Genomic DNA, 14,253 nt, shown 5'->3' with positions numbered 1-14,253 from the left:
CAGTAGTTCATATTCTGAAAATATTCTCTGTGACAAAAAGCTCTATTAGGCTACTTTCACACTAGCGGCAGGACTCATCCGACAGGCTGTTCACCCTCTCAGATCCATCCTGCCGCTATTTCGCCGTGCCACCGCTCCATCCCCATTGACTATAATGGGGATGGGGGCGGAGCTCCGGCGCAGCACGGCAGTGCACGGCGACAGGCCGCCGGACTAAAAGTACTGCATGTCCGACTTTTTAATCCGGCAGCCTCTCACCGCGAACTGCCGTGCTGCGCCGGAGCTCCGCCCCCATCCCCATTATAGTCAAAATGGACGAAGCGGCGGTCCGGCGAAATAGCGGCAGGACCAATCCGACAGGGTGAACAGCCTGTCGGATCCGTCCTGCCGCTAGTGTGATAGTACCCTTACTAACTGAGTGCCTCAATAGGCAGCATAGCAACGTTAGGTAGACAGAAATTGCGTCTGCCATATAAACGTGGCCATATGCCTTAAGGCTCATGCACTAAAGTATTTTTTTCTGCATCCAATCTGCATTTTGTGATGGTCAATTCACTTCAATGGGACTGCAAAAGATGCGGTCAGCACACCATGTGTTGTCTGCATCCGTATGACCGTTCTGTTGCACCTGTAAAAAAAATACAACATGTCCTATTATTGTCCGTATTATAGACAAGGATAGGACTGTTCTACAGAGGGCAGAAGGTTTTGTTCAGCAAAATGAGGAACGCACATGGCCAGTATCCGTGTTTTGCGGACCGCTAAACAAGCTACGGTCGTGTTGATGAGCCCTTAGATAGCTGTTCATTCAGACAACCTCTATTTCTCCCATCTTCCACATCCATGCCTGGCTGAACTTATCTCCCTTGAGAACAAAGGGTCGAACATGTTGAAATCCAACTAAAAGTTCAACATTATGAAAGGCAGTTGTTTTTGCCACATCAGGCTGGGGCCAGACAACCAGATGCAAACATAGGACAGATCCTTTCCAACCTATTTAGAATGTTTACCAAAGTTGAATCCAACTTTACATTACTGTGTAGCTCCAACAGAAAAACACTGGAGAACACCAAAATACAAAATTATGAACAGAACACAAAACACATTCATACCAGGTTTGGCATTATTCATTTCAAGACCCCTACTATCCACCGTCACTGCTGCTTGTGTAAGTGCTGGTGCTGCTAAACTGGCCGGTAAGTCTTTTACGGTATGAGTTGACTTGGTCGGCACTTTCTTTGCTACATTTGCGGATACCAAGGAAGGCTTATTTGAACTTTTGCTGGACTAAAAAGAAAAAAATATATATACAATTAAGCTACATAAGTACACAGTGTACATAAATAGGAGATATTATTAGGAGGAACCAACATCTGTTCTCAGCTCATTCACTAGTCAAGTGCAAGATCAAATGCAGAGAAAGGTGCCGATTACGCACTGCTGCTCCTTGACACTATTTCCTTGTACAACTCCAATGGACAGTGGCTGTGCTTGGTATTGCAGCTCATTCACTTGAATGGGTCGGAGCTGTGCCTAGGCCATGTGACTGATGAATGTGATGTCACAGGCCGCAGCACTCACTGGAGTGCCAAGTTAATTGTGGGGGTAGTGGGAGTCAGACATCCACTAATCTGATATTGATGGCCTGTTCTTAGCATAGGAAATCAATATAAAAAGTCTCAAACAACCCCTTTAAAAATAGACTGTTTAAAAATGTGCAAGATTTATCACAGTGGCTGATGCTGGATGATAAATTTGGTGCAACGTCAGAAGGTCTATTCTAAGCCTATATCAACAATTAGTTGGCTTACTGTATACTAGTGTTGAGCGTGAATATTCAAATAGCTAATTTTTATCTCGAATATCACAACTTCGAGAATTCGAGAATATTTCGAATATAGTACTATAAATGAGTTATTTAAATATTCGTCATTTTTTTCCATCTGAACACATAATCCCTCCCTGCTTCTTGCTTGTGGGCCAATGAGTCATTGGCCCACAAGCAACTTAAGCAGGGAGGAATCATGACTTTAGATGGGAAAAATGACGAATATTCTAAAAAAAACTAATATATAGCACTATATCGAATATCTTAGTTTTTTAGAACATTCGTCTTTTTTTTCAATCTGTACTGTTGTTCCACTTCAGCATACTCCTCCCCATCACCATGGGAACGCCTGTGGGTTAGAATATATAATCGGATCTGAGTTTTCACGATCTCACGATTCTAACGCCCAGGCGTTCCCATGGTGACAGGGACGCTTGTCGGGGAGGAGTATGCCGAAGTGGAACAACTGTACAGAGATTGTGAAAACTCAGATCCGATGGTATATTCTAACCCCCAGGCGTTCCCATGGTGACAGGGACGCTTGTCAGGGAGGAGTATGCCGAAGTGGAACAATTGTACAGATTAAAAAAAAAAAAAAAAAAAAAAAGACGAATATTCTAAAAAACAAATATATAGCACTATATTCTATAGTGCTATATATTAGTTTTTGATGCACGCCTGTATTTATCAAGTAATATTCGCATATTACGCGATCATTACCTTGCCAATTTTTCGAGTAAAAAAAATGTAGAATATAACGAATATTCGACAAATATTCTACAACATATTCGCGAATTCGAATATTACCCTGCCGCTCATCACTACTGTATACTAGAAGGCATGTATGCCAGTTTCTGGGCACATTTTCATCATTAATTGTGTGCATAAAGTTAAAGAGGACGCCACTCCTGTTTTAGTCAGTACTTTTATTCCCCGTATTAACAATTCTGGAGCATCTGTTCTTATGACTGTATGTTGTGCCATTCCTATATTATTCCTACAAGAAGTTTATGAATGAATTGCAAACAGTCTGCAATAAAAGGGCCATCTGGGTGCCACGAGTTGGACATCATAAATGATGTTATAAAATGCAATACACAGGTTGTTACAATGCCAAATAGTGTATATTATTACATTTTTTAGGACTTTATATATAAAGTTTATTGTAAAAAATGTGTCAGTGGGTTTATGGATTTTTTTAAATCCCACTTTTATTTTTTAATTTATTTTTTGTTTCTTTAAACTATAATGTACTGCCATATACCAGAACATTGGTCAGTGTACTGAAAATACACATGATGTTGGTAGGGCACATCTCTAAGCTTGCCCTACCAACAGGAAATGTGATCAAATAGTCCATGAATGGACTATGGGTTGTCTGCTCATACTAGCTATGGACCTCAAATGAAAAACAGGAATTCCTACAACATTCAATGAGCTTGAGATCTGATGACTATGCTCATCCTATGATCCTGAATCCTCAATGAATTACCCCTCAAAGTTCTTGTTCACTTTCTGATGTAAAGCTTTTTGACTGGTTCAGCTGTCTGAAACAAACTTGGCTACACCGACCTGTAATCAGCTACAATCTCCAGGAGAAGAACTGTGTAAGAGTACACACGTTTTCAGGCAGTAGCTAAGGCTACTACAGAGCCATGCTAAACTAGACTAAACTGATTGAAAACTGGGTAAAACACAGGCTTTTTTACAGAAAAAAAAAAAACTGTGCAAACACATATGCTTGGCTGGATTCTGCATCACGCAACAAGAAAACAGAATAACATTAATGCCCAAAGGATCAAGTGCAGAACTCACTTTGTGTGTGCTGCTGTGTTGAAACTGAATGCACTGCACAGAAGTTTTATGGGCATTCACCGATTTGATCGGTGAGTTTAACATTCTTAAATCGTAAAGGTAAATTTTTCCACGTGATGTGCCTACTGCCAGTGTTGCTCCATCAGGCATGAAGTCGACAGCAGTCAGAGGTGAATCAGTTACTACGGTCTGCAGAAGACTAGAGGAAAAAAGATATATAAAGTTTACCAGATGAACAATTACAAAACTATTGTTTGATACTATACCAGTGTTAAAGTAAAGCTTCATTATCGCATAATAAAAAAGCAATGTAAGTTACTAATAGGTAGGGTTGTTTCGATACCATAAAAAAAAATTGCGATACTCTATACCATTCGATACCACCGGGAAAAAAAATAAAAACACCAAAAAAAGCTGCGTGCGTTGCGCATTTTATAGAACGTCCGTCCCATAATCGAACAGTCCTATCCTATTTTTGGAAGGGGACAAGGCGAAAAAAAATAAAATAAATGGCGAATCATGCAGGTTTTTTTTTCTGTTACGGCGTTCACCGCATAGGAGATTTTTTTTAAATATTTTAATAGTTTGGACTTTTCAGACGTGGCGATATGTAATATGTGTAATGTATTTATTGTTTATATACTTTATATGTAAAATTGGGAAAGGGGGTGATTTATACTTAATATTTTGGTGGTGTTGTTTTTTTTTTACTGTTTATTTAATAATTATTTCCCCCCTTAGGGGCTAGAACTTGGGATCTTTTGATTTTTGATCCCTTGTCCTATTTCACCCTAATAGAGATCTATCAGGGTGAATAGGATCTCACACTCTCCTTGCTGCCATGGGCTTTGCACACACAGCAGTAGAGCGATTACCATGGCCGCCAGGGCTTCAGTAGCATCCTGGCAGCCATGGAAACCGATCGGAGCCCTGCAATTACACAGCTGGGGCTCCGATCAGAAGCTGCCACTTCCACCAATGAGGAGGAGGGGAGAGGGGACCCTGCGGCCACTGCCACCAATGATTTTAATACTGGAGGGGGTGCACTGCGCCACCAATGATAACGTTTAATACAGGAGGCTGGGTGCGGGCAGCAGAATCACATAGCCGTCACCAAGCCTCTATGACAGGAAGCTGCGATCCGCGGCAGTTAACCCCCGGGGTTAACTGCTGCTGATCGCAGCTTCCTTTCATAGAGGCTGGGTGACTGCTATTTGATTCTGCACCCAGCCTCCTCTATTTGTATTAAATTAACGTTCATTGGTGGCGCAGTGCGCCCTCCCCTCCTCCGCCCCTCATTGGTGGCAGCGGCGGCACAGGGGGAGGGAGAGAGTGACTCCTTCTCCCCTGTGCTGCTGAGGGAACATGGCGCTCGCTGATAGCAGCTCGCTCTATGCACTGCGATACTAGACTGCGCAGTAGCGCATCCTAGTATCATAAAATGTCAAATCCCAGTATCGAGGTCGATGCCAGACAAAAGTATTGAATGGGTATTGAAAATTCGATACCCGAAACAACCCTACTAATAAGTAAAAAAATACAATGCAACAGCACTCTGCAGAGTGCTGTTGCATTGTATTTTTTTTGTGTTTTCAGCCATAACAACGAGCACCTGCGCATTGGGATGTGCTGACTGACCCTTTTTTTCTTTACTAATAAGTAAGATATAATACCAAGTTAATCTTTCATTTGGGTATAAATCATCTTAGATGATTGTTCGGGTGAGCAAAAAGGAGGACTGGAGACTGAGCAGTCAGCCATTTACAATGAAATCTGTCATTCTGTAGCTTGATATGTACAGTGATACATAGAAGCTGCATAAGCCAAACAGTACACATTTTTTTCAATAAATCCCTGTAGCAAAAATGTTCTTGAATACTTTAGCAAACTGTGTATAAATTAAAGATAGAGGCAAATAAAAGAAACTTTATAATATATCAGAGAAAAATTCATTTTTCTCCACTTCCCAAGCTCTTTTCTTCCACCCCTCCCAAACTAACATTATCCATCCTGAGAGAATAAAACAGACTGTCAGTTCACTACAGAGTCAGATTACATGCTGCCCAAGGAAGGGCAGGGAGAGGAAAGGGGTAGGAGGAGTACATTTACAGTCCGTCTCAGTCTCAAGATGGAGAATGTTAATTGGGTAGGGTTGGGAAGACATTTTTTTTAATAAGAAATATTTCAAGTTTCTTTTATCGATGTAAAGTTAGTCGCCATTTTAATAAAATAATGCCATAGCCTTTAAATATTACAGTGGAGGCAGCAGATTTTCATTAGCCAGAACAGACAAGAATTTTTCTGCCCTATGACAGCCAACAGTAATATCATAAAGGAGATAAACTTATGTCCGCTATATCAAGATCTAGATCTTTCTGATGTTAGCTATATCAGAAAGTTGGTTAAGGTTAATCATGAAATTAAAGCGTACTTATCATTAAAAAAAAAAAAAAAAAAAAAAATCACAATCCCTCCTTATGAAGCTGTAGATGCATTTTAGACAATTCCTCTCTCCATCCTTGCAGAGGCGGTGGGCCTTCCTGGTGTGACAGAAGAGTTGTACACTGAGCTAATTCCATGTCTCCTCCTGCTGTCTCATGCCCGCCTGAAGAAGGGGATCTTTAAAGGGACACTTCCATCACTTTTTTAAAATCACATATTAAAAGGTCCATTCACACATCCGTAGAATGGGTCCGCATCCGTTCCGAAATTCTGTGGAACGGGTGCGGACCCATTCATTCTCAATAGGGACAGAAAGGATGCGGACAACACACATTGTACTGCCCGCATCCGCATTTCCGGTCCACGGCTCCCGGAAAAAAATAGAAAATGTCCTATTCTTGTCCGCAATAGTGGACAAGAATAGGCATTTCTATAGGAGTGCTGGCACAGTGTACTGCGGATCCGCAACACACTACGGACGTGTGAATGGACCCTAACTGTAGGTAAATGTTCTATGCATTTATTTTATTTTTTTACAAAAAAAAACTGGTGGATGGTTTTCTAGTTATATATGTTGAAATAACTCCATGTACTCTAATTACTGCCCTGACCTCTTTTTTATTTGGACTTTTAGGGCTCTTTCACACCTGCGTTCTTTTCTTCCGGCATAGAGTTCCGTCGTCGGGGCTCTATGCCGGAAGAATCCTGATCAGTTTTATCCTAATGCATTCTGAATGGAGAGAAATCCGTTCAGGATGCATCAGGATATCTTCAGTTCCGGAACGGAACGTTTTTTGGCCGGAGAAAATACCGCAGCATGCTGCGCTTTTTGCTCCGGCCAAAAATCCTGAAGACTTGCCGCAAGGCCGGATCCGGAATTAATGCCCATTGAAAGGCATTGATCCGGATCCGGCCTTAAGCTAAACGTCGTTTCGGCGCATTGCCGGACCCGACATTTAGCTTTTTCTGAATGGTTACCATGGCTGCCGGGACGCTAAAGTCCTGGCAGCCATGGTAAAGTGTAGTGGGGAGCGGGGGAGCAGTATACTTACCATCTGTGCGGCTCCCTGGGCGCTCCAGAGTGACGTCAGGGCGCCCCAAGCGCATGGATCACGTGATCACATGGTCATTCTGGAGCGCCCCAGGAGCCGCACGGACTGTAAGTATACCGCTCCCCGCTCCTACTATGGCAACCAGGACTTTAATAGCGTCCTGGCTGCCATAGTAACACTGAACGCAATTTGAAGACGGCTCCGTCTTCAAATGCTTTCAGTACACTTGCGTTCTTCCGGATCCGGCGTGTAATTCCGGCAAGTGGAGTACACGCCGGATCCGGACAACGCAAGTGTGAAAGAGGCCTTAGCATGGCAAACAGCTTGACTGTCTCAGTCAGACCATTCACTGCAGCCTGCAAAGAAAAAAGATAAGGGACTCAATTACAGCATCACACATTACACTGATAAGTGCAATGCTCTTCTGTGGACATCTTTATAGCGCCCTATCAAGAGAACAATACATCTGTCATACTGTTATCCTAATTCTACATCTACTATTAATAATGAGGACTATCCTTCAGATAACATCTTCCCCTCAACAGCAGCAGTATCAACTGTATCTCAGTGTGCTGACTGTAATTAGCATTTTGTTTTTTTAATGTTTTCTATGAATGCCGATTGCAAAAAATATCCTTTTTTTGACAAAAGTGTCCTTTTAACAAGATCCCTTCTTCCTCCACTCTCACTTCTACAGTTTCCCCTCCTGCCTATCTGGTTTTCATCTAGAGAGTTTTTTGATGAATGAAGAGGCTTCTGACTATTTGCAGGGCTTCAAAAGTCAGGGAAAGGATGCTGGAGTTTATGGATAGAACTAAAACATGAAAAAATGCTTACATTTTTCTGGACACATCATAACAAATAATTCTTTTATCTAATCCAATGGTCACAAGCAGAAGGTCATTTACGGGAGAGAAGCTGATTCCTGATGCAGGGGCCTTGTGAGCACTGTCAAACATATGTACTGGATTTTGGCTGTGTGCATCCCATAGCATCACGCTGCCACTGTCCGATGCTGCACCAAGTAGAAACTTCTTTATATAGGAGTATTTTAGATGTCGAATTGGCTAAAAGAAGCAAATACTGGATTTAATGAAGAGAAGATCATGGCATTTACAGCATAAATGATGGCACTTTTTAAACTGAGACATAAAAAAATTCGAACTATATAAAAACAGGGTCACAATACATCCAATACCTGATTGCTGCCGTGGCCAAATGGTGCACTGGATAAATTGGTAGTAACATTATGCAATACAATTTCACCACTCATAGAGCCCGAGGCAATATAGCTGTCATTCCCATTAAACGTAACTGAAGTGATCTCATCTTTGTGATCCTAAAATAAAAAGGAAGACAAAACAGGTCACAAGAATAAGTACCAGAAAATATAGTTACTTTCACTAAACCACAGCTGAAGGCTATTCAACGGACTGTAGTTCAGATTGAGTAATTCAGACCAAAAAGAAGGAAAAACTTCTTACCTTCAAGGATCGATGTAGTCTTTTAGACTTTAAATCCCAGATATTCACAGTGTTATCGAGGCCTCCACTGACCATATACTGGGAGCTGGAGTTGAGATTCACACATGTCTGCTTTTTCTAGTAATTGAGAGATCACTAATGTTAAGCACGTCCATGCAGTAGCATGAACAACAGCACAATGTCACAGTTTACACACACAAAACCTATGTTTCCTACACATTTCATTAACAGGTTTTCTGAAACCGCCAAAATTTTGGACAACGGCAAAATAAGACTTAGACTACATGCACATGACCGTTGTGCGTTTTGTGGTCCGCAAAACATGGATGGTGTCCGCGTGCGTTGCACAATTTGCGGAACGGCACGGACAGCCATTAATATAACTGCCTGTTCTTGTTCGCAAAACGGACAAGAATAGGACAGGTTATATTTTTTTTGCGGACAGCACACGGAGTGCTGACCGCATCTTTTGCGGCCCCATTGAAGTGAATGGGTCCGCATCCAAGCCGCAAAAACTGCGGCTCGGATGCAGACCAAAACAACGGTCGTGTGCATGTAGCCTTAAAGGCATTGTCCAAGATTAGGAAAGTGCGGGCGCTTTTTTCTTAAAGCAGCAGCACATCTGTCCATGGGCTCTGTCTTGAATTGCACATCACATACCACACGACCTGCGGGTATTGGACAACTCTGTGTCACTCATTAGTGACTGCCCATACGTGTTTTTATGGCGGTCACTGACGGGTTTTAAACTTGCACGATGGCTTTTTTTACAGCTGTGAACATTTAGCGTGGCACAGGTGTCCCTGCAGGGTGGAGCGGGTGTCCAGCTGTCCAGTGTTAGCAAGGTGCCTGCTCTAAAAGCAGGGATCTGAGTTTTATTTAACCCTGTCATTGCTGTGGTCAATAGTGACCGCAGCATCTAAGTGGTTTCAGGGGGAGTAGGCTCTATTGAAGGCCCCCAGGTCTGCCTTTAGTGTATGCCAGAGACATGGCCTAACAGACTGCCTGTCAGTTTCCTATTGGCATAATACACTTACTACATATGTGTATCACGCATGAGGCAGTATTTGTCTAGCAGAAAGCCGGCAGATCACATTATAGTAAATCTAATTCTGGTGGTGTGTGGTGGTGTCCGGCTATACTGGATATGATAACTCTCGCAGTCTGTATCTGTGCCGGAACAGACTGGATTTTGCTGCAGGGAATGTCAGCAGAGCCTTAGGGCTCTTTCACACTACTTTTACTTTTTGTTTCAGTTAAAAAATGAGCTTAAGCTTCTAGAGAGAAAAAAATAAAAACTGACTCCAAATGTGCATCGGATTTGTCTATTTTGCATTACTGTCAGTTTTTTCTTCCTGGATGTGATGCTTTCAGTTACAAAAAATCAACTAAAAGTAAGGCCTCATGCACACGACCGTATGTATTTTGCTGTCTGCAAAAAACGGATCCGCCAAAAAATACGGATGACATCCGTGTGCATTCCGTATTTTGCGGAACGCAACAGCTGGCCCCCTAAAAGAACAGTACTATCCTTGTCCGTAATACGGACAATATTAGGACATGTTCTATTTTTTTTGCAGAATGAAAATAAGGACATACAGAAACTGAATGCACACGGAATAACTTCAGTTTTTTTGGCAAACCTATTGAAATAAATGGTTCCGCATATGGTCAGCAAAAAAAAAAAACGGAATGGACACGGAAAGAAAATATATACGCGTGCATGAGCCCTAATAGGAAGATCAGTACTGATCGCATACAATAGCATCCATCAATCAGTTTAAAGGGAACCTGTCACCTGGAAAAGACAATTTACACTAATCACAGTACCTTAAAGTATCTCTTATAGTGTGCCCAAAGATGTATTCATATCTTCTTTCTGCATTGTGCCGTCTCATAAAATCGACTTATAAAACTGTGTTTGGCACCTTTTTGAAGTCGTGCTGAAGTCACGGGGGCAGCGGCCTCCTTGACTCAACCGTCGGATAAGCCCGCCCCTATGCCGCTCCTCCGCATATTAATGGACATTTTTCCCTGTAGCCGTGACCGTGCTCTTCTCGCGCATGCGTCGTGCGTGTCCTGCAACAGCATGATCCCAACTACGGCTCCCTCCCTCCCTGGCATCTTCTTGTTCACTGCGCCTGCGCCGTTCCTATAGAGCGCGCTCGCGCCCATCGCTTCTCCCCTGCGGTGTGAGCATGATCACTGTCTGCTTGCAGATGCCAGGGAGGGAGCCATAGCCGGGATCGCACTGCGGCAGGACGCGCACGGCACATGCGCCAGAAGAGCGCGGTCACGGCTACAGGGAAAAATGTCCATCAATACGCGGAGGAGCGGCATAGGGGCGGGCTTATCCGACGGTTGAGTCAAGGAGGCCGCTGCCCCCGTGACTTCAGCACGACTTCAAAAAGGTGCCAAACACAGTTTTATAAGTCGATTTTATGAGACAGCACAACGCAGAAAGAAGATATGAATACATCTTTGGGCACACTATGAGAGATACTTTAAGGTACTGTGATTAGTGTAAATTGTCTTTTCCAGGTGACAGGTTCCCTTTAACTGATCTGTAAAAAAAATAAAAAAAACATGTGAAAAAAACAAGACTGTCCTCCCACTGACATACCCCTTTCCTGAAAATTCAAACTATGACAGGTCGCTTGCTTTTTCCAGGTAAAAATTGTAAAACCGGATCAGTTGTTTATTCAAAAAACAGATGCAAGCTTTTTCAGTTTCTCTAAGAACTGATCGCATGACAGTTTGTTTAGGCTATGTTCACATCATCAGTAACCCGATCCGGCATTGCCAGATATTGCCGTTCCCCGCTGGACCCCGTAGACTATAATGGGATCCAGCAGCTTTCCGGCATGAGTGCCGGACAAAAGTCTGCTTCCTGGATCCGGTGACCTCCGTAAGGCTGTTGTTACCAGTGATGTGAAGGTAGCCTTAAAGGGGTTTTCTGAGTTATTTTTTTGTTCTTTGTATGTTTCTAACTAGGCAAATGAAATGACTTTTAAAATCACTTACTTTATCTCCAGTTGCTGCTTTCTCAGATTTAACTGAGGGTCACATGACCTGTGATGTCAGCCTCTCTCCCTGCTCTGATGATGTTTTGTGCACAAGCCTGAGAGAGCAGATATGTGCCTGTACACAAGATGTCACTGTGCTGGCCACACCCCCCTGCACTGCCAGCTGCTGCTTATTGCTCTCTCCCTGGATTCTTGAGTAAAAACATTAGCACAGACTCAGGGCTGAAGGCTTTACTGCAATGAGGAGACAAATGCTGGGCACAGGAGCTGAAAGAGGAGTTCTGCAGAGCATTGCACAAGAACAGGCAGGGGGAAGATCCTGTGTGTATCAGCAGTGTCATTGTACAGCTGGGATGTGTAGTCCTACAAATACAACATGCTGCTGAGTCTCCCAGCAGGCAGACATGTCACTCAGGGCAGCACTTGTATTCACTCCCTTTGCAGAGCAGGGGGAGGGGCAGAGATTGTTTTTATTGCAGGTAAACAAAGGGCCAGAAGAGAACCAGGGAAATTAGGAAATATAGATTTTTTTATTTGCCTAAAACTTGCTTAGCTTAGTTATATATTGCTGCCCATCAGATTTACAGTGCTATATATTTTTTTTTTTTCATAACTCGGATAACCCCTTTAAGCAAACAGAGGGAGACTGTGGAAATATCTGCCACCTGCATTCTACCAATGGTGAAGTGTTGGGGAAAGAGTTTTTCTGACAAAAAAGACTGGACAGTACAGACATGGAACTAACAGTACAGACATGGAACAGTCTGTGCTGACATGGAACTAACATATGGATGAACTTTTGCAAAGAAACATTTCACTGAAAACAAAGCAGAAACTACGGCTACATAGATGCCCCTAAAATAATCAATGGCCGAGAACGTCATCCGCCAAAAAGCCAAATTCCAATATACTTACCCCCTCTGCTAACTCCAGAAGAGGAACAGGTTTGGACTTGCAACTTGAAACAACAATTTTATCACCACTGCCAGAAGCGGTGACCAGAAAAAGATCTGAACTTTTAGTTAGGGACCATACAATACAAACCATGAAATTCGTTACAGACAGTGCAAAAGAGGAATGCCAGTATTAACCTGCATTTCTATCAACAAAGGTCAGTGTTAAGTTCAAGTACAAAGAATGAAAAGCTGACGACAGGCTAGATAATCTCTGAAATGGCCAAGACCTCGAAGTGGTAAAAAATAGAATTTGCTAACTTACTATTGCCTCAGTACTCTTGATCTTAAAGCTTTACTTTGATTGAAGTTCAAAGCAAAGGCTACCACAGTGATGCATCCCGAGAAATACACCAGCCTTCTCTAGGAAATATCTAGGCTAGATTGTTCAAGAGTATATTTAATCAGAAATAAACTGGGCCACATCCCATAACAAAAAACACCTGTATGAAATATATATGTACACTTTGAAGTCCATTCCCTGCAGGAGACATCTATTCTTTCACTGTGGTAAGACAAAAAAAAAGAAATTCACTTAGTGAAATTTCACTTCACGTAACTGCTGATCCTGTAATCCTCCTTTAATAGAGCAGTCAGACTGTTACAGTTCTGAAATTATAAATTTTCATCTTCTAATCATTAAAAAGGGATGTCTCACAAGGACAACCTATTTAATGAAACTGGCCCTCTAATCGGCTGAACAGTGCATGTAACGCTTCAGAAACCTACATTATTGCTGGAGACAGACACACATTTAAAGGAAATGTATCATCAAAAAATTGACCTACTGTTTAACCACCTCAGCCCCCAGTGCTTAAACACCCTGAAAGACCAGGCCACTTTTTACACTTCTGACCTACACTACTTTCACCATTTATTGCTCGGTCATGCAACTTACCACCCAAATGAATTTTACCTCCTTTTCTTCTCACTAATAGAGCTTTCATTTGGTGGTATTTCATTGCTGCTGACATTTTTACTTTTTTGTTATTAATCGAAATTTAACGATTTTTTTTGCAAAAAAATGACATTTTTCACTTTCAGTTGTAAAATTTTGCAAAAAAAATGACATCCATATATAAATTTTGCTCTAAATTTATTGTTCTACATGTCTTTGATAAAAAAAAAATGTTTGGGTAAAAAAAAAATGGTTTGGGTAAAAGTTATAGCGTTTACAAACTATGGTACAAAAATGTGAATTTCCGCTTTTTGAAGCAGCTCTGACTTTCTGAGCACCTGTCATGTTTCCTGAGGTTCTACAATGCCCAGACAGTACAAACACCCCACAAATGACCCCATTTCGGAAAGTACACACCCTAAGGTATTCGCTGATGGGCATAGTGAGTTCATAGAACTTTTTATTTTTTGTCACAAGTTAGCGGAAAATGATGATTTTTTTTTTTTTTTTTTTTTTCTTACAAAGTCTCATATTCCACTAACTTGTGACAAAAAATAAAAACTTCCATGAACTCACTATGCCCATCACGAAATACCTTGGGGTCTCTTCTTTCCAAAATGGGGTCACTTGTGGGGTAGTTATACTGCCCTGGCATTCTAGGGGCCCAAATGTGTGGTAAGGAGTTTGAAATCAAATTCTGTAAAAACTGACCAGTGAAATCCGAAAGGTGCTCTTTGGAATGTGGGCCCCTTTGC

The 14,253-nt window shown here is 42.0% G+C and overlaps 1 protein-coding gene across 3 annotated transcripts in view; it reads right to left on the bottom strand.

Annotated features, from left to right (window-relative positions):
* NEDD1 (NEDD1 gamma-tubulin ring complex targeting factor) overlaps nt 1–14,253 on the bottom strand; it is a 108,266-nt gene that overhangs the window by 39,439 nt on the left and 54,574 nt on the right. For 2 of the 3 annotated variants that reach the window (XM_040408238.1, XM_040408247.1), the window contains exons 3-8: nt 12,563–12,657; nt 8,622–8,738; nt 8,336–8,476; nt 7,975–8,204; nt 3,644–3,842; nt 1,113–1,287 (exon numbers count right to left, since the gene is read on the bottom strand). In XM_040408238.1, coding sequence (XP_040264172.1) covers nt 1,113–1,287; nt 3,644–3,842; nt 7,975–8,204; nt 8,336–8,476; nt 8,622–8,738; nt 12,563–12,657 — 957 coding nt within the window. Of the gene's footprint in view, nt 1–1,112; nt 1,288–3,643; nt 3,843–7,974; nt 8,205–8,335; nt 8,477–8,621; nt 8,739–12,562; nt 12,663–14,253 lie in introns of all 3 variants that reach the window. The other variant, XM_040408255.1, reaches the window with a different exon arrangement.

This window comes from Bufo bufo, chromosome 1 (genome assembly GCF_905171765.1).
Source record: "Bufo bufo chromosome 1, aBufBuf1.1, whole genome shotgun sequence".
Lineage (NCBI taxonomy): Eukaryota > Metazoa > Chordata > Amphibia > Anura > Bufonidae > Bufo > Bufo bufo.
The sequence above is the reverse complement of the archived record's forward strand: the minus strand, read 5'-3'. Positions and strand labels throughout refer to the sequence as shown.